The sequence below is a fragment of the Cervus canadensis genome, chromosome 6 (genome assembly GCF_019320065.1).
Source record: "Cervus canadensis isolate Bull #8, Minnesota chromosome 6, ASM1932006v1, whole genome shotgun sequence".
Classification (NCBI taxonomy): domain Eukaryota; kingdom Metazoa; phylum Chordata; class Mammalia; order Artiodactyla; family Cervidae; genus Cervus; species Cervus canadensis.
Window position 1 is genome coordinate 11,152,764 of NC_057391.1, and position 23,959 is coordinate 11,176,722.

At 38.8% G+C, this 23,959-nt stretch overlaps 1 protein-coding gene and 1 pseudogene across 2 annotated transcripts in view; one reads left to right on the top strand and one right to left on the bottom strand.

Moving 5' to 3' along the window:
- The first annotated feature begins 2,851 nt into the window (after nt 1-2,851).
- On the top strand, nt 2,852-5,221 carry LOC122444015 (annotated as a pseudogene).
- A 3,535-nt stretch (nt 5,222-8,756) lies between these two features.
- CLPX (caseinolytic mitochondrial matrix peptidase chaperone subunit X) overlaps nt 8,757-23,959 on the bottom strand; it is a 36,922-nt gene continuing 21,719 nt past the window's right edge. For both annotated transcript variants that reach the window (XM_043470805.1, XM_043470804.1), the window contains 6 exons: nt 23,292-23,380; nt 22,160-22,324; nt 15,156-15,455; nt 13,153-13,245; nt 11,704-11,810; nt 8,757-10,493 (listed from right to left, as the gene is read on the bottom strand). In XM_043470805.1, coding sequence (XP_043326740.1) covers nt 10,403-10,493; nt 11,704-11,810; nt 13,153-13,245; nt 15,156-15,455; nt 22,160-22,324; nt 23,292-23,380 — 845 coding nt within the window. In that variant the 3' untranslated portion in view covers nt 8,757-10,402. The remainder of the gene's footprint in view (nt 10,494-11,703; nt 11,811-13,152; nt 13,246-15,155; nt 15,456-22,159; nt 22,325-23,291; nt 23,381-23,959) is intronic.

The window sequence follows — 23,959 nt, forward strand, 5'->3', positions numbered from 1 at the left end:
CTCTACTGCCAGAGTTTGCTCAAATTCATGCCCTTGAGTCTGTGATGCTAACTAACTCACCCTTTGCCACCAATGGTAACTCAGTTGTCAATACCATTTATTGAATCTTCTTTTTCTAATTTGAAACATCACCTTTTTCAACACTAAATCCCCATATATGTTTAGGACCTCTTTCTGTACTTTTACCTTCTTTTCCATTGGTCTGTCCATTCGTGCACTGGTAGACTTAGATATTTAAAGGTTTATAATATTTTAAAATAGAAGGTGCAATCCCTCCTCATTCTTCTTTCATTTGTTGGTTAGGTCGAGAGGCTTCAGAATCAGTCCGCCTGGGGTTAATCCTGGCTGTTACTTAGTAGTTGTGTGACCTTGGTAAAGCGATCTCACTACTCTGGTCTCAAGGTTCTTCATCTAGAAGGGCTGATAGTCGTACTTCACAGGGTTGTTGCATTAAACGCACAGAGTGACACCGAGTAAGCACTATGTGCATTATCATTTTACTTGTTTACCATTCTTGCTTATTTTTCCATATGAACTTTAGAATCCGTTTGCCTAATTTCTTTTAAAAACTTATTGGCATTTTATTGGAATATTAAATTTATAAATTAGCATAGGGATGACAGACACCCTTTTAATGTTGAGTTTTCCCATTGAAGAACATGGGATCCCACTTTTCATTGGTGGTGGTTTAGTCACCAAATCGTGTCCGACTCTTGTGACCCCATGGACTATAGCCCACCAGGCTCCTCTTTCCATGGGTGCCGGGGTCCAGCCTCGGCATGATCCAGGGGATACCCTCAGGATGAACGGCGTCGGCGAGAGAGAGAGAAGACACGTGAGACCAGCCTTGATAGGGCCAAGTCTGCGTGGGAGAGAGAGAGAAAGAGAGAAAGAGAGAGAGAGTGACCAGATGGGGGGTGCAGCTGGCAGAGTCTGACAATGCTTTATTTTTTACCGTGGCTTTTATACCCTAAATTAGTACATTTCTAAAGGGAAGATAGTTTAACATTACATCAGCTTGTTCTTCATGAAACCAGGGTGTTTTCTGCATACTTCTTTGTTTATGAGGGTCTTGTACATTATCTTCTGGCCTTGGGGCCTATTAACATTTTATGCAAGTCAGGTGAATGTAAACCTATTTTCTGTTTCTATGGTGACCTTAACTGAAAGGTAGCAGTCTCATAGGGCAACAGTACAGAGTAGAAGTATAACCTTGTTAACACAAAAATTAATCCTTCTGCAGAAGTTGTCAGTTGCTAAGAAGTTTACCCCAGACTGACTCTGCGACTTTGGTGAGGCAGCCTCTGCCTAGCACTCCTGGCTGACAATTAACAACCATCTTATTGTTACCACACTAGGGTTAAACTCTTATTTCTCTAGATCTTTAACTATATTAACAATGGTTTCTATAACACAACCTTAGCACATTAAAAGCAAAAACACAGCAAGCAAAACACAGCAAGCAAATGTTAACCCAATAACTACTTTTAGAATAATTTTTCTTGTGTTTTCTAATAGGGCTTCCTCACCTGCCGAAGGGCTCTATGTCTGTTAGGGCCTTTATATGATCAGGTTCTTTATGTTATTTTATGATTAGGGTATTATAAGCAATCATGCATATTAGTACCAAGGGCATAAATGCGTTTGCCAAACAAACTAAAATACCAGCAAAGGAGTTTAAATTAAAACACTCCTTTCACCCTGGATAATCTCATAAAATACCACCACCTGGGAAACTTATTGATTAAAGTTCTAAATTGATTCTTATTTGGGAAGAGATCGGGGAAGGCCTTCTGCCTGTGTCACAGAAATTAGGGAGTAGTCTATTGAGGCAGGCATCAGAAAGACAGATATCATCTTTAAGGTGAACGCCGGGGGCAGCTTTTCGAAATCCCTGAAAACCTGATCTGCCTTGCCTGTCAGGCTTTCTCCTCGTGACCTTGTCATGGGTGGGATCTCGTGAGCTGGCCTTTTCGAAATCCCTGAAAACCTGATCCGCCTTGCCTGTCAGGTTTTCTCCCTCATGACCTTGTCATGAGTAGGGTCTCGTGTGTTGGCTCGCGGCACATGGGATTTTCCAGGCAAGAGTACTGGAGTGGGTTGCCATTTCCTTCTCCACTTTTTATTAGATTTGCAAAAATACCTACCCATCCACTCTTCCACTTACATTGCTATCATCTAAGTCCAATCCATCATCAACTAGTAATAGCCCTGAGTGATCCTGATTTAACCACTGATCTTTTTGGGATCAAGGGTTTGGAACCCCTAAGCCATGGACCAGTTCTGGTCTGTGGCCTGTTAGGAACCGGCCACACAGCAGGTGAGTGGCAGGCTAGCCAGCAAAGCTTCATCTGTTTTTACAGCCACTGCCCATTGTTCACATTACCGCCCGAGCGCTGCCTCCTGTCAGATCAGCAGTGGCATAATAAATAAATGTAATGCACTTGAATCATCCCAGAACCATCCCCATTTCCCTGGTCCATGAAAATATTGAGGAAACTGGTCCCTGGTGCAAAAAAAGCTTGGAGACCACTGCTCTATAGTCTGGTCTCTTAAACCACAGCCAGAGTGGTCTTTTAAAACTTAAAAAGTCTTGTAATGTCATTTCTCTGCAAAACCTTCCAACGGCTTCTCATCTCACTCAGAATCAAAACCTGGAAGGGAACTAGAAACAGCAGGATCAACTTGTAGTTTACTGTGGAGATGTGGTTCGAGGGAGTTGTGTTTTATATGCTGATAAGAATTGATCGATGTTGGGAGCAGCGGTGGCAGTCTGACTGCGGGCTGGGAGCTGGCATCTGGCTCCTGGAAAGCGGGACACCACGCAGTACCCACCACTCTCCCTGGAGTCATGGAGATCGGCACAGAGATCAGCTGTAAGGTCCCAAGTGCCATTAAGGGGAAATTGCAAAAATTAGAAGCTTATGTTGATTGATTTTCACATTATATTTGTGCTTTTCTTGAACTGGATTTTTTCATATTTTTTGATATTTGAAACAAATGTCTGATAGTACTTCTGAAATGAACCTTCCTGCCTACGTATAAATGTTATGAATATTTAAGATGAAGAACTTCCTGATTATATTACGGTGATGGTGGCCAACAAGAAAAGTCAGAACCAAATGACAGAGGACCTGTCCCTGTTTCAAGGGAACAACACAATTTGATTCACCGTATGGCTTCATAGTGTGTTAGATAAACTTAGTTCTGTAACAACCGACCCCTCTAATCTGAAGTCTTCTGATACCAACCTCTTTGATGGTAACGTACCTTCAAACAAGAGCAGTTTCAGTCGAGGAGATGAGAGAAAGCGCAAAGCTGCAGGGCCACCTCTTGCAGTTTCCAGCACTAGACCTGAAAAAAGAGAATCTAGAGTTCCTACAAGTTCACAGGAGCAGAAAGCCACCGTCAGACAGATTTATGATGACGGGGCTGCAACCCTACTAATGTCAACAGTGAAACCTTGGAGCGAGCCAGCACCCTCTGAAGATGTGGTTGATATTAAGACAGAACCAGATGATCTCATTGATGAAACCTCAATTTTGTGCAGGAGAAACCCTTATCCCAGAAAAAAAAAACCACAGTGACAGTTACACATGGTTCTTCTTGCTCTTCTATTGAAATTTATCAACCACCTGTAAGTTGAAATGCAGACAGTGGTGCTCATTTAAATAGGTTGCAATTTCAACAGCAGCAAAACAGTATTCATGCTGCCAAGCAACTTGATATTCAGCATAGCCAGGTGTATGAAACAGGGCATTTGTGTGAACCAGAAGTGCTTAACTTAGAAGAGACTTACAGTCTCTTCCTCAGGAACAACTCAGAAAAGATGAGTATTGAGGAAGAAAACTTTCAGAAGAGAAAGTTGCCTGTGGTAAGTTCAGTTGTTAAAGTAAAAAAATTCAGTCACAATGGAGAAAAGGAGGAGGAAGATGATGATTGTGGGTCCCACGCTGGAAGCATCTCCAGCAGTATGTCAGTGCCAGCAAAACCTGAACGGAGACCTTCACTTCCACCTTCTAAACAAGCTAAAAAGAATCTAATTTTGAAGGCTATATCTGAAGCTCAAGAATCTGTAACAAAAACAACTAACTATCCTACAGTTTCACAGAAACAGACAATTCCAGTTGCTCCCAGAACTTGAACTCAAGAAGAATTGCTAGCAGAAATGGTCCAGGGACAAGGCAGAGTCCCCAGAATAAGTTCTCCCATTAAAGAAGAGGAAGCAAAAGGAGATAATATAGACAAAAGTCAAGGAACTCAACAGAGGCAGTTGTTATCCCGATTGCAAATTGACCCTGTAATGGCAGAGACTCTGCAGATCAGTCAAGATTACTATGACATGGAACCCATGGTCCATGCAGACACAAGGTCATTTATTCTGAAGAAGCCAAAGCTACCTGAGGAACTAGCAGTGGCACCAAACCAGGACTTGGGGATGAAGACTGCAGATACCCTCGGGTATCTTCAGGATGCCTTATGCAGACATGAGATCTTGTACAACCAGATAAACCTTCGAGTCCCGAGTTTATAGTGACGCTGGATGGTGTCCCCAGCACCCCTCCCCCCAGGATACATGTCAGATCAAGAGAAGGACATGTGCTTTTAAGGAATGAGACCCGCACACCACCCTGCAGCTTCATATGAGGGACTTGTGGGTCTCCTCCACCCACAGCAGTTACACTTGCTAAGCAGGCAGCTTGAGGACCCAGATGGTAGCTTTTCAAACGCTGAGATGAGTGAACTGAGCCTGGCACAGAAACCAGAAAGGCTCTTGGAGCACTGCAAGTACTGGCCTGCCTGCAAAAACAGGGACCGTGTCACCTTGCAGCGCCTTTCCCAATTGTAAATTTGCTGAGAAGTGTCTGTTCATCCAAATTGTAAATATGACGCAAAATGTACTAAACCAGACTGTCCCTTCACTCACATGAGCCAAATAACCCCAGGACTGCCTCCAAAACCCGTCAGAACACCAGTACCACCTTCCAGTAGTCAGCTCTGCCGTTACTTCCCAGCTTGTAAGAAAATGGAATGTCCCTTCTACCATCCGAAACACTGCAGATTTAACACTCAGTGTACACGACCCGACTGTACGTTTTATCATCCCACCATTACTGTACCACCACGACATGCCTTGAAATGGATTCGACCTCAGACCAGTGAATTACACCCAGTCCTACCTGACAGAAGACTGTGGAGTTTGAAAGTTTCCGTCTACTGATGAAAGACATTGTACAGAATTTGTCAAATCTTTGAAACATGGAATATATTGCTTTCATAATATGAAGTTTATTGCCTATCTGAAGTGTCTAATTTTTCAAGTTTCTAAGTTTATTAAGTCATTTTAACATTGGGTCTTTTTTGTTGTTTTGTTTTGACTATGGAAAGACAATTTAAGGAAAAGCTGAATTCTATTAAAACATTTGAGGCATGTTCATTAAAAAAATTGATCCAATTGACATATACACCCTACTGTATATAAGATAGATAATAAGAACCTACCACATAGCACAGGGAACTCTATTTAATGAGCTACAATAGGCTATGTAAGAAAAGGATCTAAAACAGAGTGGATATATGTATATGTCCCCTACAAATGAACGAGTTCTACTCTGAGAATGCATTCGTAAGTCCAACAAGTTAGCCTAGGTACCCAACTAACAAAATCAGCTATATAATATAGTACTGTAATAGGTTTATGTTACTTTTCACACAAATAATACACTAAAAACAAACACAAAAAATGAAGAAAACATTTTTAATGTTACAGTGCAGTACTTCGAAAATACAGCAGCTGGCATACTGGGGCTGGCATCAAGTGAACAGGCAAGAAGAGTTACTGACTGGTAGAGGGAGAAGAAGTGGGAGATGAAAGAGCTGAAGGATCGTCAGCAACCGGAGCCAGGGGGCGAGCTGCAATTGCTCGCATGCCTGACGCTGATGGCACAGGTCCTGGTTCCTTGCTGGGTTCAATTCTATCCACCCTCTGGAAAAAACAACCCAGTGATGTCTGGGTAGTAGCTCTTTTTCTCTTGCCATAGATGACATGGTAGCATGGATTTCTGAACGGCTGCTGAGAACTTTGTGTACCATTCTACGTTCAGGTTCCATGCCTCAAAAACAGTACCTCCTCAAATAAAGAAAATCCCCTTGCCATTTCCTCTGTCATCAATCTCTTGGGTTCTTCAGTTACTTCCTTTTCTCTGGACCCCAGTCCACTACTAATGGGTCTTCATTAGCAAGCGTGTGTTTCACAACAAGGAATTCAATGAAGTTGCCCCCTTGCAGATCTAGATCCAATTTCTTGCTGAGGGACCACTAAGTTGCTGAAGATCTATTTGGACTCCTCATCCACTTTCTCAAACCCACGGAAATCATGAACACACAGCCAGCAAAGGTACTTCCAAACCATTCATGGTGATAGCTGTAACCTCATACCAAACCAAGCAAAGTCAGTTTTTTACGTCTTGTAGATGTGACAGTCCTTCCAAAACTGTCCCAAAGTTGTTTCTGATTCACTGCCTGATGAAAAGTGTGACATAAATATTTCTTCAAAGTTGCTGTAAACCCCTGGCCCATAGACTGGATGAGCAAAGTAGTGTTCGGTGGCAGATGCACTAATTTTGACATTGGGGTGAAAGTCGCCCACAAATGGGAGGTGGCCTGGAGCACTGTTGAGTAGCAAAAGAATGAGTGGGACGTCCTTCTCCAAGCAACGTTTCTCTACCTTTGGGATTAAATGGTGTTAAAGCCACCTGGGAAACGGCCTGTGTAACCCAGGCTTTGGCATTACTCTTCCATGTAACAGGAAGAGGGACCTTGGCTATGGTTTTAAGCGTTCTCTGAATAAGGAACTAAGACAGGCTTCAGCTTCATATGCCCGGAAGCAGTCACCAGAGTCAGCCTATCCTTTTCTACTTTATTGCTGGGCAGCAACTTTCCCTCCTTACTGATTTAAACTTCAGCCTGCCACCCTCTTCCAGTACAGTCCTGTCTCATCCACATTAAAAATCTGCTTGGTTAAATGTGCACCTTCAGCAATAATTTCCCAGTGTTTCAGGAAATTTCCAGGCAGCTACCATACCCATAGCTGCTGCCTCACCACTCACTTTTACATTGTGAAGGTTGGCTCCAGTCTTGAACCAATTATCTGTTTCTTCTTCAAGTCTTCGTAAGGACTTTTAGCTTTCTCTTGAATCAGCATTAAGCTGAGCAGGACTTGACGCTGAGGCTGATGCTTTCTTCATCTCCTCCATCACTTTCCCACATTTCTTTGATATTGTAAACACTATCGGCACAGACTTCATGTTTCATGATCTCATCCTTGTTCTTTAGAATTGTGCCAGTGGTTGAACAGTTTATGTCATAACAATGAGTGACGTCTACCATCTTTTCGCTTCCCTCTGATTTTCACTTTTCTTTCTTTCCATCATTATTGTTTGGCGCTTCACAGAACCAGCTACTTTTACCGCTTTTATGCTTGCTTCTGCACATCCTGGGGTTGAAATAATATACTACTGTACTCTATACAGTGCTGAACGTACACAAAAGCACCACTTGTACGAGACGCACACACGACAGTGTACACCAGACACATGAATGAAGTTATGCAACTGCACATGTGAACGCACGTTTACATTTTTGAGTTTGCAACTTGAAGGTTCACATGTTGAGGACTCACTGTGTAACTGATTCACCTTGCTGTACGCCTGAAACTACACTGTACATCAACTATACTCCAACTTCTAAAAAAAGAATTATCAGATGGGAGGAGAGCAATGAGGTAGGAGATAGAGCAAGTGCTGGAGAAATGTTTGCAAGCAAGCTATGTCTCCCCCAATTTACCACAGAACCTTCCCAACAATCTAAAACACGTATCTAGTGATGTTCAATTCTCATGTTTAAAATCCTTTTAATAGCTCTCCACTACCTTCCGCATAAAATTACAACTTGACCTGGCATATTCTGTATTTTTAAAAAACGTTTGGAGCAGGTGATGGGCTCCCTTCATAATAACGTGGAGCAACTGAGTTTTGATAAAAGGGATTCTTCAGCTATAACTGGAGAGAAAGGTTAGGAGTAAAAGCAGATAGATTTGTAGATTTGATGGTGGGAAGAGCTCCATCTTGTGATGGTTCCTCAATGAAAGGCCAAGTGAGATGGAGAGGGGAGAGAATGTGTTAAACGGTCATCTCAGAGGAGTGACATGCAGTCACACATGTTGGCTACTTCTCAACTCCTAAAGCTCCCTGGTTGGTTCACATTTCCGAGATTTTAATTTTCATGATTCCTCCCTGGAAAATTCCTACTTGTCTTTCCAGATTTTCCAGAAAGGAGTATCAAAATTAAAATCTCTGAAATGTGAAACTAGGGAGCTTTAGGAGTTGAGAAATAGGCAACAAGTATGACTTCATGTTACTCCTCTGAGATTACCGTGCAGTATATTCACAGCTGGTACCTACCTCACTTCCATTATTATAATACACTGATGTTCGCATTTGCTTTCCCTAATATACTAAGCTTCTTTGAAAGCTTGGCCTGTACTCCTAGTGTAGGGCCCATGCAGGATCACATTTAATGGTAAACATTAATCAATGTTTAATATAAACAGACTTTTTGTTGGTAGAATCCACAACTAGGAGAATTAGAGGAATGTGAAAGTGTCAAGGGTTAACCAGTCTCTAGAATAAACCAGCTTGTGATACCTGTGTCCTTCTTAAAATGGCACTGCAGTATGGACACACCACAACAAGGGCTTTCATTTAATCCTTTTGTTTTATTCAAATGCCAAAACAAGTTTCAAGATACAAATCGTAGTTGTGTTTAATTTAAAAACATCAATTATGCTTTGTTAACAACTTTCAAAACCAAATATAAGTTGCTATGACTGAAACGTCTCCCAGTCATTTCTGGAGGACTAACTTTAATACATTTAGTAGCTACTCCAATTTCCACTCTACAAAGAGGAAAACGATGAGCCTGTAAGAAAAAGATAATGAACAGTTATGATATGAAACCCTTCCTGAGAAGAACGTTAACCATTACTAGGGAGACCAAGGATACCAGTTTCTGTTCCATACTATTGCAACCAGGCTTAAACACTTTGCAGAAGTGCATTTCTGGTCCTACCCCAGCCATAAATAGATATCTCTTATTATATAATAGAAAACCCAACTCCATCAACAAGATGTAGAACTTGCTAGTAGTGTAAGGTTCTTTCCCTAAGAAAAGGGGTAGGGTGCAGTTAAAAGGAAAACTCAAGAGTTTACAAACCAAAAATTGAAAACAAATGTTTAAAGGTACTCTGATTTAAACAATTTCCAATAAGGCTGAACTGAAGGAACAGTATAGAAACTTGTATCAATACAGCGGGAAAGAAAAAAATTTAAAAGGTATCCAAGTATTTTAATATTTATGGCATCAAATGAAATAATTTTCATTAAGCCCCCCAAACCTCCCCCACTGTTTCTATATAATGAAAGTTAATAACTTATATTTTAGTATGAACACATTCACTTCTGCTGATAGTAAAGCACAGATTTTCTTTAATGTTTCGTGAAGCCAAAGAATTAGACAAATATTCAGCACCAGAAAACAAAAAACTAGTATTTTAGGTAAGTGTACAATATTAGGATATTTTATTTAGTTCAGCACATGGCTGTTATGACTGATGCTGCATGCTACTTTTAGAATTAGATGTAGTCTTTTTCTAAAGATTTAAGGCAGACTTTTAATTTCATCTGCTTACTCATGGTACTAAAATGGATCAAAGACAGCAAATAAATCAGACAAGTTAGCAGGAGAATGGTCTTTCCTTATAGAACCAACGGGAAGTCACTGTCATGCGTCAGTGGACAAGACTAAGAACACAGCTAAACAAATCATCAAAGCATGGTTCTTCAGGGCACTTTTTCCATGAAATCTTTAACAACTTGGAAACTCCTGTTCCAATTTTTAAGATGAATAAAATTCTAACATTTTTCAGGAAACAAACATGAGTAGACAAAGTTAAGCTAAAGAATGGAATCCCAGCTTCAATTTTAAAGAATTTATTTTCCCATTTGTAGAGTAACATTATTGTAAAATCCACAGTTATTGCAACACCTGCATTGCTTTAAAAGAACTCCTAAGATTTTTTTTTAAGTATATTTTTTAAAAACCGAAACAAAATAATGTACATATTCTCTCGGAACATTGTGTCATTAAAGTCCAGGTAATGTCAGTCTGTATAAATCAATGTGATGTTACATAATATACATGATCTGATTTTTATCCTAAAAGCTTCTGACCATGTATATGATATCCAAGATAGATCCAATGCTTTTAATGTCAGACTGCAGAGACAGTTATGATCCTAAACAAAAGAAGGACAACTTTATATACACAACAGAAGTCTGACAGTTTAGCTGTTTGCAGCATCTGCTTGACGAGGCCATCCTTCTTCTTCAACTCCAGAGTCATACTCCTCTTCAGAGGATTCTTTGGTTGGAGCCCTATAATGAAAAGTCATCAGTGTTTTTCTGTTTTTAGTAAGAATTAGGGGTAAATACAACTTCTCAAAAAATAAATATTAATCCACCTAGCTAGAAAAGCTGCACAAAGAAGGAAAATATAAGAGCACTTCTAATATTAAGATTGCTTAGTGGTAAAATATGAGAAACATTTCAAGCACACAACCAAAAACTATAAGTAATTTCCCAAACAATTTTTTTTAACTGAAACAAATCAACAACCAGGCTTTAACAGTGAAGGCCTTTTCTCCAGCAAAAGAAGTAGAATCTATTAACTAAAATAACTTGACATTTAGTATATGTCAATGGAAAGAAGTTGAAAGCTTCTGATCAAACCAATATGACTCAAATTAGCCAAAATTATGATTAGACCACAGTTCTTTTGTATATTAATAGTAAACAATAAAATGAGAGACTATACCTCTTCGAGGTAAAGGTTGTTCAAAACCAATCAACTGCCTCATAAGTTACCTTAGAAGATAAGCATAAAATGTAACCTATCTTGTGACAGAAGCCTATTTTTTGTGTAGGTAACATTCATGTCAAGCACTGTTTAATAAATATTTATTGAATAGACTGGGGTCAGTAAACTATAGCCTGCAGGCCAAATAAAGTCTGTCATTTGTAAATATTTGTAAATATTTATTTGAACACAGACATGGATCATTCATTTATGGACTGGAACTATCACGCTGTAAGGGCAGAGTAGCTACTATACAAACCGTATGGCCCTGAAGTGTTAAAACGGCCCTGCACTGTTTTACTGACCCCTAGAATAGTTAAATAAAAGCAGTGAATATATGCCAAATTTGTCAACTGGTAAGACACAACTAAGAGGAAAATTATGTCAACAAAGTTTTGGTCTTATGAAAGACATGAAACAAGTAATAAATAAATTACAGAATTAGAAGCAAAGTTCATTTAAACCTTTTCATTTAGATTACTTTATGTCTTTTTTGATACTTCTTTTAGGAGTAAAAAGTGGAAGCTAGTTTTGAAGATCAATTTCCAAGAAGACGCAAAGTATCATCTTATAAACCAAAATTAGAAAATTTTTCTACAGAATATTTGAGATAACTGATTCCTTTACGAATATAAAGATTTTCACACAAGGGTATGACAGACCGATAAACCACAGCAATAAAGAATGATCTTAAGTTTTAGACCTGTCTAGTTTGACAATACACTTTACCGGATGTATCCTGGTTCCTTCTTTCCTTCTACTACTTCTTTGTCAACCTCCACACATACAATATCAGAATTAGGGACTTCGAACATTGGTTCTAGTAACAGCTTTTCCTAAAGAGTAAAAAAGTAATGAATTACATGGAAAACTGAGGTTACACACAAAATACTTGTATTCTATAGGTTATCAATCAAATTCATCAACTCAACAAATATTATGGAGTCCCTATGATGCATCAGGAACTGAATTTTGAAAAGTCAATGTAAAAGCTTTCATATTCTTCATATTAAAACAGCTTCTAACTAAATTCGGACAGAAGTCATTCTATAAGGGAAAGCTTCTTGTCTGCAGTTCTGCGTACTTTGGTCACCTTGCACCTACAAAGATTGTACTTTCACTTGGCATGTGATCAGATGCTACTCAAGAAGCATTTCTGACATACTTTATCACCAAAGGAGGTCAACTGGTAGTCCTTAACTCGAAAATGACTTAATCTTAAATCATCTATACCAAGTTATGACTTCAAATATGCATTTGTCTCAACTGCTGCAGTAGATCTAAAGTAATTTACTAAAGAAAACTAGTTTTACCTATGGGTAGCAGCTGGATTATGTTCCATCTTAAGGAAAATACTGGTTGAATACACCAAATTTTCTAAAAATGTCAACTATATTACCTTTTCTTTTAGTTTACATGTTTATAAATCTGTCACAGCACCTGAAGTTGACGCCTTCATTAAAAGTATTATCTCAAATTGTGACAGATGTGTAGTTCTGTTCAAAAAGTCCTACTTAGATGAGAGAAGTAATACTCAGCAGTGAAATCCTCAGAGAACAGACCATGTGCTTGCTTTTGCGGCATGTAGGGAAACAGTAACCCACTGTACAGCCACATCAGGGACGGGAAAGACCTTTGAGAAAGAGGGTGGCTGAAAAGTAGGCTGGGTCTCCAGGACTTGTAACAAAATTAAAAGAGTGAGTTCATACTATACTGAAGAATTTAGAAATAAAATGTTATAATATCTACAACTTAATTTCAAACATAAAACAACAATGACAATTTCAATGGTTCTGAGGGGCCACTCTGGAGCTTAGTCAAAACGCCTGTGTAGGGTTTTCTAAAAACCTCCTTCCCATGATCCTGATTTCCTCTATTTCGTTAATCACATTCAGTGTGTGTCCTTTGCTGCCAACACCTTGAAGTCCCATTTTAGAAAGAAGAAGAGGGACTTCCCTGGCAGCCCAGTGCTTCCACTGGAAGGGTTCAAACCCTGATTGGGAAACAAAGATTCCGCATGCTGCACAGTGTGGTCAAAATATACAGGCAAAAAAAAAATCACAAAAAATGTTAGACCAAATTTCTGGATATATTTCCAAAGGAAAAACATGGAGGTTTAATGTTCTCAAAATTCAGACCAAGAAATAATCTAGTTTTTGTAAATTTAGGCCAACTTACCATAATGGACCGGAGGCCTCGTGCACCTGTTTTTCGTTCTAGTGCCAATCTGGCTATAGCTTTTAAAGCATCTTCAGTAACATTCAGTTCACACTACAAATACATTCAAAAGAAAGAACTCACATAATATTTGATGATGATATTTTCCTAATAAAACCATGCAGTATTTTATCTATTAACTATTACTACCTATCACCATTATTGGTCTTTTTATAATAAGAGATGAATGTCTTGACTTTACAGGTAAAGAAATGTTCCAGAGAGTTAAGTACACTGATTCACTAATACTTTTTAAACACAGAAATCTTGTGTCTTGACTGATCCTATCTCCTTTCAGACTAAAGTATTTTTAGACTGTAACTTAAGCTTCTGAAAAAATACTCATTTTAAAAAGTGTTACTAACCCTCTCATGCCATGGAACAAAGGTACAATTTTAAGACAAGTCTCTCTGAATTACCACAAATATAAAAAATTACTGAGAATTTAATATACCTCCCCATAAAAAATAAGATCTTAGTACTAAAAAACTTTTGGTTATTAATTTCTACCACCAGAAAATGTAAAATTTACACAATGTAATTATCTCTCATGATGCTTTAGAATCTTGCTTTCAAAAAGCACTTGTTTCATCGGGATGGGGAATACATGTAACTCTATGGCTGATTCATATCAATGTATGACAAAACCCACTGAAATGTGAAGTAATTAGCCTCCAATTAATTAAAAAAAAAAAAAAAGCACTTGTTTCTATGAATTAGCTTATGAGACAGTTAACAGCATGAATCAAAGTTTGTCCTTAGTTCCTGAAGAGGTTTTCTAGATTAACATGGATTTTCTAGGATTTTATTCAACATTTATAGAACCCAGGTGTGTCTAAATATTAGAAACCAAATGATGAATCAGACACCACCTTTACCCTCAAGAAACTTCAGTGTATCAGATGGTGACAAATTAGCAAAACAGCATTTACAGCATAGTGTTTGCACATGGTGCTAAGAGAACAATAAAAGTGGGGACATCTACATAAGGCTAGGGAACAACTGAAGCATTTTTAAGGAGGGGAGTAAAATAATTTAGCTTTGGGTTTATTCATTCAATAAATATTTATTAAGCACTTAATATCTATTTGTTGAACACTATGTTCAATAATTTTAAAAAGATCCATTCTGGAAGTAAAGTGGGGGTAGTATTTTGGTGGTGGTGGTCAGAGACAGACTTTAGGTAGGGAAACCCAATTAAGAAGCAAACGCATGGGTCAAGGTGAAGAACGATAAAGGAGACTGACTCGAGGTAGAAAGAGCAGCAGCGGAGATAAGGAGACTAACGTTTTGTGACACTAAGTTCTTAAAACCCAAACATTTGCTATCTGATTGGATATATGGCTCCAAGTGTCTGACTGCAGAGAAGTAGATGTGACAGCTAACTTTAGGAAAAAATATACCTAGCATGTCATAATGAAAGGGTTTAGAATATCAAGGCTGAAAAGACAATTCTGTGTGCCTAGCTTGAGGGGTTAGTGGTAGGCTGCTAGCATAACTTCTCTCAATATCTATCCTTAGGCTTCAAGCTACAGTGCTGACTTTAAGAAAAAACTTAAGCCAACTCATAAGTGTCTAACACAATACAACGGGCCTTCCCTGATTCCTAGATCCATATTTAGTGAGTAATAGGCTGGCCTGTTTCAACAGAATCTGCCTGCCAATGCAGGAGACACAGGCTCAATCCTGTGTCTCCTTAGGCTGGGAAGATTCCCTGGAGAAGGAAATGGCAACCCACTTCAGCATTCTCGCCTGGAAAATTCCATGGACAAAGGAGCCTGGCAGGCTACAGTCCACGGTGTGGCTAAGAGTCAGATACGACTGAGCAACTGAGTGCTCACACACAGGCTGGTATTCCAGATGAGAAGTGCTGATTTTTAACTTGTTAGGCTAACATATGCAGAGTTTAGGCTAACATATAGCAAAAAAAACATATAAGTAAGTATAAAAAATAAAGATCTAACCTTATCCATGCTGAATAAGGCTTGGTACTGAGGGATGACAGCATTACGTGGCTCAGTTAGTATTTGTACAAGTGTTTTCTCATCTAGGCTATGCAGAGGAACTACCACGGGCAACCGTCCCACAAACTCAGGAATCATGCCAAACTCAATGAGATCTCTGGCTTCCACATGACGTAATAAGCGATCTTTTTCTTCAATGTCTTGGTGAGTATTTGATTCTCCACTTCGATTGGCAAGGTCGGCAGCAGCTGCAGCCCTTCTACCTTTTCCCAGATTAGATGGTGTTCCAAATCCAAGATACTGCCAAAGAAAACACAGGTATTACAAATAACAGAATGAAGCTGCATGGTATTCAGCATGTTGCATGCATATCTCACGTGATCTTTGCAACAGAAATAAGTATTATCATTTATATTTTATAATGAATAAAAAAGGCTTAGAGAGGTTAAGTACTTCGACCAAGCTCTCATTTCTGCTAGTGGTTAACAGCCAGGATTCAAACTTAGGTCTATCTGCCTTTAGAACTGAGAACCCAACCAACTCTCAGAAGAATGAATTCTAGTAAAAATAGGTAAGAGCTGTGAAGGGAAGTCCCTTAGAACTCAGATTATGATATTGAAGGACATTTCCAAGACCTCTAGACTAGTGTAACTTCCAAAATGTGCAAGAAAGTAGATAGTAGTAATTATTTTGTAACCAAAGTCAATTCTGTAATACTCTAAACAGGAGTAGGGCCTATGGAACAAGCAGCCTTACAAGTAAATTATCCACAACTGTCTTAAGTCATTGATAAGCATTCTATTAAAATCATGATTTGGGGTTGCATACTATCAGATTATACGATGAGTGAGAACACTGTATGAGTTAGATTTTTAAAAAAGAGCATGTAAGAATGACATCAAACAAAATGGTAACTTTGTTGCAAAAGGCTGTGTATCTAAGATGTGTGGACCTTGCTTTACTCAGTATAAAGAACTATACTCCAGGTAACTCATAAAGTTTGATTTTGATATGTCATACAACTTTTGTCAAAAGTACAAGAGAAGTACATGATATATAAGAAAACAGTCTAAGTTAAAAATTCATTCTAAATACTCTAAACTGTGTATATAGACAGTGACTCTGTCAGAAAGCAAAATACTTTGCATTCAATAATGTAAACATTAAAAAAGAATTTTTAGGATGTACTTTTTAAAAAAATTATTTTTAATTGAAGGATAACTGCTTTACAGTATTCTGTTGGTTTCTACCAAACATCAACATGAATCAGTCATAGGTTTACCCATGTCCCCTCCCACTTGAATATCCCTCCCACCTCCCTCCCCACCCCACCAGGTTTACCGAGCCCCAGTACAAGCTCCCTGAATCACAAAGCAAATTCCCACTGGCTACATACATGGTAATGTAAGTTCCATGTACGCTCTCCACACATCCCACCTCTCCTTCCTCCCGCCCCAGCCGTGGCCGTTGAGTCTGTCCTCAGTCAGGTGTCTCCACTTCTGCTCTGCAGGCGTGCTGTTGTTCAGTCGCCAAGTCACGTTCAACTCTTCACAACCCCATGGACCGCAGCATGCCAGGCTTCCCTGTCCCTCACCATCTCCTGGAGTTTGCCCAAGTTCATGTCCATTGAATCAGTGATGGCATCCAACTGTCTCATCCTCTGTCGCTCTCTTCTCCTTCTGCCTTCAATCTTTCCCAATGTCAGGGTCTTTTCCAATGAGTCTGCTGTTCGCATCAGGTGGCCCAAATACTGGAGCTTCAGCTTCAGCATCAGTCCTTCTTCCAACAAATATTCAGGGTTGATTTCCTTTAGGATTGACTGGTTTGATCTTGTTGTCCAAGGGACTCTCAAGAGTCTTCTCCAACACCACAATTCGAAGGCATCAATTCATCCACACTCAGCCTTCTTTATGGCCCAACTCCCACATCTGTACATGACTACTGAAAAAATCATTGCTTTGACTACACAGAACTTGTTGGCAAAGTGATGTTTCTGCTTTTTAATATGCTGTCTAGGTTGGTCATAGCTTTTCTTCCAAGCAGCAATCATCCTTTAATTTTGTGGCTACAGTCACCGTTTGCAGTGATTTTGGAGCCCAAGAAAATAAACTCTCTGTTTTCATTGTTTCCCCATCTATTTGCCATGAAGTGATGAGACCGGATGCCATGATCTTAGTTTTTTTAATACTGAGTTTTAACCCAGCTTTTTCACTCCCCTCCTTCACTCACATCAAGAGGTTCTTTAGTTCCTCTTCACTTTTGGCCGTTAGAGTGGTATCATCCAACATATCTGAAGTTATTAATATCTTGATTCCAGCTTGTTAACTCATCCAGCCCGGCATTTCACATGATATGCTCTGTGTGTAAGTTAAATAAACAGGATGACAATAAACAGCGTTGTCATACTTCTTTCTCAACCAGTCAGTTCTTCCATACAAGGTTCTAACTGATGCATACAGGTTTCTCAGAAGACAGGTAAGATGGTTCAGTATTTCCATCTCTTTAGGAGTTTTCCACAGTTTGTTATGATCCACACAGTCAAAGGCTTTAGCGTAGTCAATGAAACAGAGGTAAATGTTTTTCTGGAATTCCCTTGCTTTTATGATCCAGTGAATGCTGGCAATTTGACCTCTGGTTTCTCTGCCTTTTTTAAATCCAGCTTCAAGATCTAGAAGTTCTCAGTTCATGTAATGCTGAAGCCCAGCATGCAGGATTTTGAGCATGACCTTACTAGCATGGGAGATGTGTGCAACTATCTGGTGGTTTAACATTCTTTAGTACTGCCCTTCTTGGGAATTGGGATGAGGATGGACCTTTTCCAGTCCTGTGGCCAAGGATGAGTTTTTCAAATGTGCTGACATATTGAGTGCAGCACTTCAAGAGCACCATCTTTTAGGACTTTAAATAGCTCTGCTGGAATTTCATCACCTCCACTAGCTTTACTGGCAGCAGTGCTTCATAAGGCCCACTTGACTTCACACTCCAGGATGTCTGGCTCTGAGTGAGTGACCACACCAACACCATCATGGTTATCCAGGTCATTAAGATCTTTCCTGTACAGTTCTTATATGTATTCTTTCCATCTCTTCTTGAACTCTTCTGCTTCTATTAGATCTTTACCTGTTTCTGTCCTTTATTGTGCCTATCTTTGGATGAAATGTTCCTCTGATACTTCCAATTTTCTTAAGGAGATCTCTAGTCTTTCCCCTTCTGCTGTTTTTCCTCTATTTCTTTGCACTGTTCATTGAAGAAGGCCTTCTTGTCTCTCTTTGTTATTTTCTAGAACTCTGCATTTAGTTGGATGTACCTTTCCCTTTCTCCCTTGCTTTTTGCGTGTCTTCTTTCTTCAGCTATTTGTAAAGCCTCCTCAGACAACCACTTAGCTTTCTTGCTTTTCTTTTTCTTTGGGATGGTTTTGTTCAGTCTCCTGAGCAATATTACCAAGCTCTGTCCATAGTTCCTCAGCCACTCTAGTTTACTAGATCTAATCCCTTGAATCTATGCATCACCTCCACTGTTATTCATAGGAGATTTAAGTTGTACCTGACTGGCCTGTTGGTTTTACCCTCTTTCTTTAGGTTAAGCTTGAATTTTGCAGAGAAGCTAACAATCTGAGCCACAGTCAGCTCCAAGTCTTGTTTTTGCCGACTGTATACAGCTTCACCATCTTCGGTTACAAAGAATGTAATCAATCTGATTTTGGTATTGACCATTTGGTGATGTCCATGTGTAAGGTTTATATATAATATATATATATAGACATTTATTAAGCATTATTATAAAACACTGGGGATATAAACCTGAAGACATTCCTTATCCTAACTTAAAGGTGTTTATTTATAGTGAGAACACATAAAAATATATATATTTTTAAATTTTTTATTTTGTATTGGGGTAGCCGATTATCTGTGTTGTGATAGTTTAAGGGGAACAGCAAAGGGAGTCGGCCATACATATGTATGTATCCATTCTCCCCCAAGCTCCCCTCACATCCAGGCTGGCACATTACACTGAGCAGAGTTCTGTGTGCTATATAGTAGGGTCTTGTTGGTTATCCATTCTAAATATAGCAGTGTGTACATGTCCACCCAGATGACACCCAGATGACACCACCCTTATGGCAGAAAGTGAAGAAGAACCAAAGAGCCTCTTGATGAAAGTGAAAGAGGAGAGTGAAAAAGTTGGCTTAAAACTCAACAATGAAAAAACAAAGATCATGGCAATAAGTCCCATCACTTCATGGCAAATACATGGAGAAACAATGGAAACAGTGAGAGACTTTATTTTTCTTGGTCTCTAAAATCACTGCAGAAGGTGACTGCAGCCATGATATTAAAAGATACTTGCTCCTTGGAACAAAAGCTATGACCAACCTAGACAGCACATTAAAAAGCAGAGACTACTTTGCCAACAAAGGTCCGTCTAGTTAAAGCTATGGTTTTTCCAGTAGTCATGTATGGACGTGAGAGTTGGACTATAAATAAGCTAAGCGCTGAAGAATTGATTCTTTTGAACTGTGGTACTGGATAAGACTCTTGAGAGTGCCTTGGACTGTAAGGAGATCAAATCAAGTCAATCCTAAAGGAAATCAGTCCTGAATATTCATTGGAAGGACTGATGCTGAAGCTGAAACTCCAATACTTTGACCACCTGATGCAAAGAACTGACTCATTGGAAAAGACCCTGATGCTGGGAAAGATTGAAGGCAGGAGGAGAAGGGGACAACAGAGGATGGGATGGTTGGATGGTATCACTGGCTCGATGGACATGAGTTTGAGCAAACTCCGGGAGTTGATGATCGACAGGGAAGCCTGGTGTGCTTCAGTCCATGGGGTCGCAAAGAGTCAGACACAACTGAGCAACTGAACTGAACATGTCCATCCCAAACTCCCTAACTATTCCTTACCCCCATCCTCCCCTCCGGTTCATTCTCTAAGTCTGATAACACATGAAGACATTAAAGCATCATAACTGCAATGAAGGACAACTGTGCAGGAAACCTTTGCAGTGGAAAGGAAGAAAAGAGGCACAATCTGGGAAGGGAGGGTAGGAAGTGACCAAGAAGGTCCTCACAAAGGAAGTGACTCATCATTAACAAAATCTTAAAGAATGATTTAACAAAATCTTAAAGAATGCCAACTGAACTGAGGTAGGGGAAAACATGAGCAAAGGCAATAGGAGTAAAACTTAGGACTGCAAGCATTTTCATATGGTTAGGATATAGGTTTATTATTTAATATTGTAAGCCTGTCTTTCAATGAGGTTTGATAAAAACAATAGCCAAACGGAAGTGTTCAACCCTTCATAAAATCACTGTTAAAGACTCTCATATCACTGTCTTCTTTTCATAAAAATCTATCCTTTAAAATCTTTGTCTCTCATGAAGAGATTATACCCTTCCTCTTTCAGGGAATGAAAACTAGCTCATGATTTCTCCCTAATTTCATTAAGAAGTTCAAAGATAAACAAAGTGAAAGTGAAAGTGAAGTTGCTCAGTCGTGTCCAACTCTTTGCGACCCCATGAACTGTAGCCTACCAGGTTCCTCCGTCCATGGGATTTTCCAGGCAACAGTACTGGAGTGGGTTGCCATTTCCTTCTCCAGGAGATCTTCCCGACCTAGGGCTTGAACCCGGGTCAATCCCCCACATTGTAGGCAGACGCTTTACTCTCTGAGCCACCAGGGAAGTCCATAACAGTGACTTAATTTCCACTAAGTTGAAATGACGTAAACTTTCTATCCGTTTCTGATCTCTTTACTAATGTTACTTTTAACTGTTCTTTTCCACATGTTTCTAGTTTCAATTTTATTTGCAAGTATGAATTATAAATAAATATAAGAATATGGTCCTTGCTTTTGGTTACAGAATTTCAAATATAAAGTTATATCTCCCACCCTCCCCCATCTCTCTCATACCCATACATGTGCATGCACACAAGAAGAAATAATTTCTTCTAATTTTTTTAGGCTAACTTGTGCAGAATTTCAAAAGCAAGAAAAACACAAATTGATTAACATGAAAAATAAAAATCTAACAGGGAGGCCTGGCATGCTGCAGTTCATGGGGTAGCAAAGAGTCGGACACGACTGAGCGACTGAGCTGAACCTTATCCACGCTGAATAAGGTCTGATGCTGAGAAGCGATAGCACTACACAGCTCAGCTGGTAGGCTTACAGGAGGTTTCTCATCCAGGCTGTGTGAAGCAACGACCGCAGGCAACTGCTCCACCAGCAGGGCCATTTTTTACTACTGAACTGCTACTTTAGTAGCTATTACTACCAAATGAAAAAACTCAAGTAAACTGCCACTAAACATGTAAGGCCAAGGAGACAGAGCAGGCAATACAGAAAAGAGGTGATCTATGAGACATTCATTTAGGTAGAACATATTATATAAAACGTATCATTTGTAGCTATTATGTAAAACACAAAAGCATGGAAAATAGGCATGTTTTGGGGCTTCGTGCCACTATGCTGATATTATGTTTTATCATAAGTAGGTACTGGGCATGAACCTTGAGGATATGAAAAAATAAATTCCAGTTAAAATCAAGGCTTATAAGAATGTTTAAGAAATATCTATAAATTAGGTGAGATCACAATCCTCTCTCAACCTCCAAACTACTTTCCTCCACTTGTGAATGTCAGCAGTGATCTATGAAGACTATATGGGCAGGGGCAATGAAGACAAGCTCTTTATTGTGCTCTAGTGAATTGGGAAGAGAAATGAGTAGAAATTTTATTGATTTGGCAGTTACCTCAAATAATAAAAAAACTCATATGAATATACAATCAAAATCATCGTCACACTTAAAAAATGCCAATATAAAGATGATATTTAGAAATCTTCCAAATCACTACTCTGAAATTTAAAAAATAACTAGGAACATATTTCTGGTGTACTCTAAGAAAACCTAACTGGCAGAAAGCAGACACAAGATTAGAAACTGAGGGTCTATCCTCTAACTTTAAATGCTCTCCTAGTAACTATTCAGAAAAACTTACCTTTTCATTTTTTCTCCTGCTGATGATTCTGTCCAAACCATTGAAAGCACCAGACGCAACAAACAGAACGTTGGTTGTATCGACTTGTACCGTTTCTCCACGTAGCTTACGCGAATTCTTTTCTGGAACATTGACTATCGTGCCTTCCAATAGTTTTAATAAGCCCTAAATAAAGAAAAAACGACTTATGGCATCATTATATAAGTGTATTATTTATTATACTTAAGTAATGCGATTCAATGGGGAAAATAATATGTGGGTATGGTCAATGAGCACAACTAAAGAACACCTCCACATTTCTATAACTAACATGAAAATCTAATATACTATCATATTTAATTATTCATAAATTTATTTGGAATACTGTAGGACTCCTGATGCATTCAGAAAACAATCAACCGGAGAGGTTGTTTTTGATGGTAAAGACATAATTCTAACATAAAGACAGAATTAGGACTCTCTAAAATGCTATCCAACCACAAGGGAATATTCAAAATTTGAAAATATTTGAAGATTTGTCTTTCTACTAAAATTCTACTCTACTTTTAGTGTTAAACTTTGAGAATAGCTGTATTTTGAAATACCTTTATAAAAAAAATTACCTAGCACATTTTATATGTGTGATTGGACTTCTCTATGTCCTGGTCAAAAAACAAAAGCAATTTTCCTTACCCTGTAGTTTATGTCATAATTAGTTACCAGTAAAAAGTCAAGTTAATCAACAGATCATTATGACTTTAATTATGACTCTACAAGGAATAGAGCACTATTTTATCTTCTAACTAAGTGAAAAGAATAAAATACACATACATAGTTCATTTATGCCTAGTTAGAATCAGAACTTTCTTCAAGCGTCCTTTAGAAATGTTTAACTGGGTCTTGGTGGAATAAGCCAACAAAAATTAAATTTCATTTACTTCTTTAAAATATCTTTAATTTCCTAACAAAGGTAATTAGGTATTTAAAATCGCCAACAGCTTTCTCTTAGGATCTGAACTAAATAGTCTGGGAAGTTTAGAGTGGGAGAAATAAAACAGAATCTAATTGAATGTGAAACCAAACGTACAATATTTGGGAGGCTGATGTATTCCCTTCCTTTTAGTGGGCTTGAACAAAATATTCAACTGCTTACTTGCTGAACGCCTTCTCCACCTACATCCCGTAACTGATGAATGCCTGGCACACTGCCAATCTTATCTACTTCATCCAGAAAGACAATTCCTATAATTTAAGGAGGATTCTATTTATAATATGAAAAAGACATGCATAAGACAACCTAAGCTTTAAAAGGCTAGGTAGCTAGAGAGCAAGGTATTTAATCTTTAACACAACATATGCAATAGTTTAATACAATAAAAATATACTGCCAACTTTTCCACACATCATTTTGTGTAAACATTTTATAATTTATTCTTACATCATTTGGGTAAAAATAACACTTGGGTAAGATTACCAATTCTCTATGACTATTATAGTTAGCTACCCACTGATGTTTTCAGGTTCTTTATTCTAAGAAGCAGAGATAGAGGTACAGCATGAAAGCAAAAGGTGGATACAGGGCTGGTACTAGCTAAACTTCAGCTTATTTTTTCCATCTATATTCTTGTCTTAAAGGAATTTAGACAGGAAGCTGTCAAGCTCTCCATGTAAACAAGGAGAGATGATAGAGAGGGAAAGGAGAAATGTAGCATCTATGACACTCCCTAGGCAGACAAGTTATTATGTTTCTATATACATCTTGCACTCTCTTGCACTTATCTTTTCCCCCTCCCCCAACCCATTTCAGCATTAGGAGTCTGG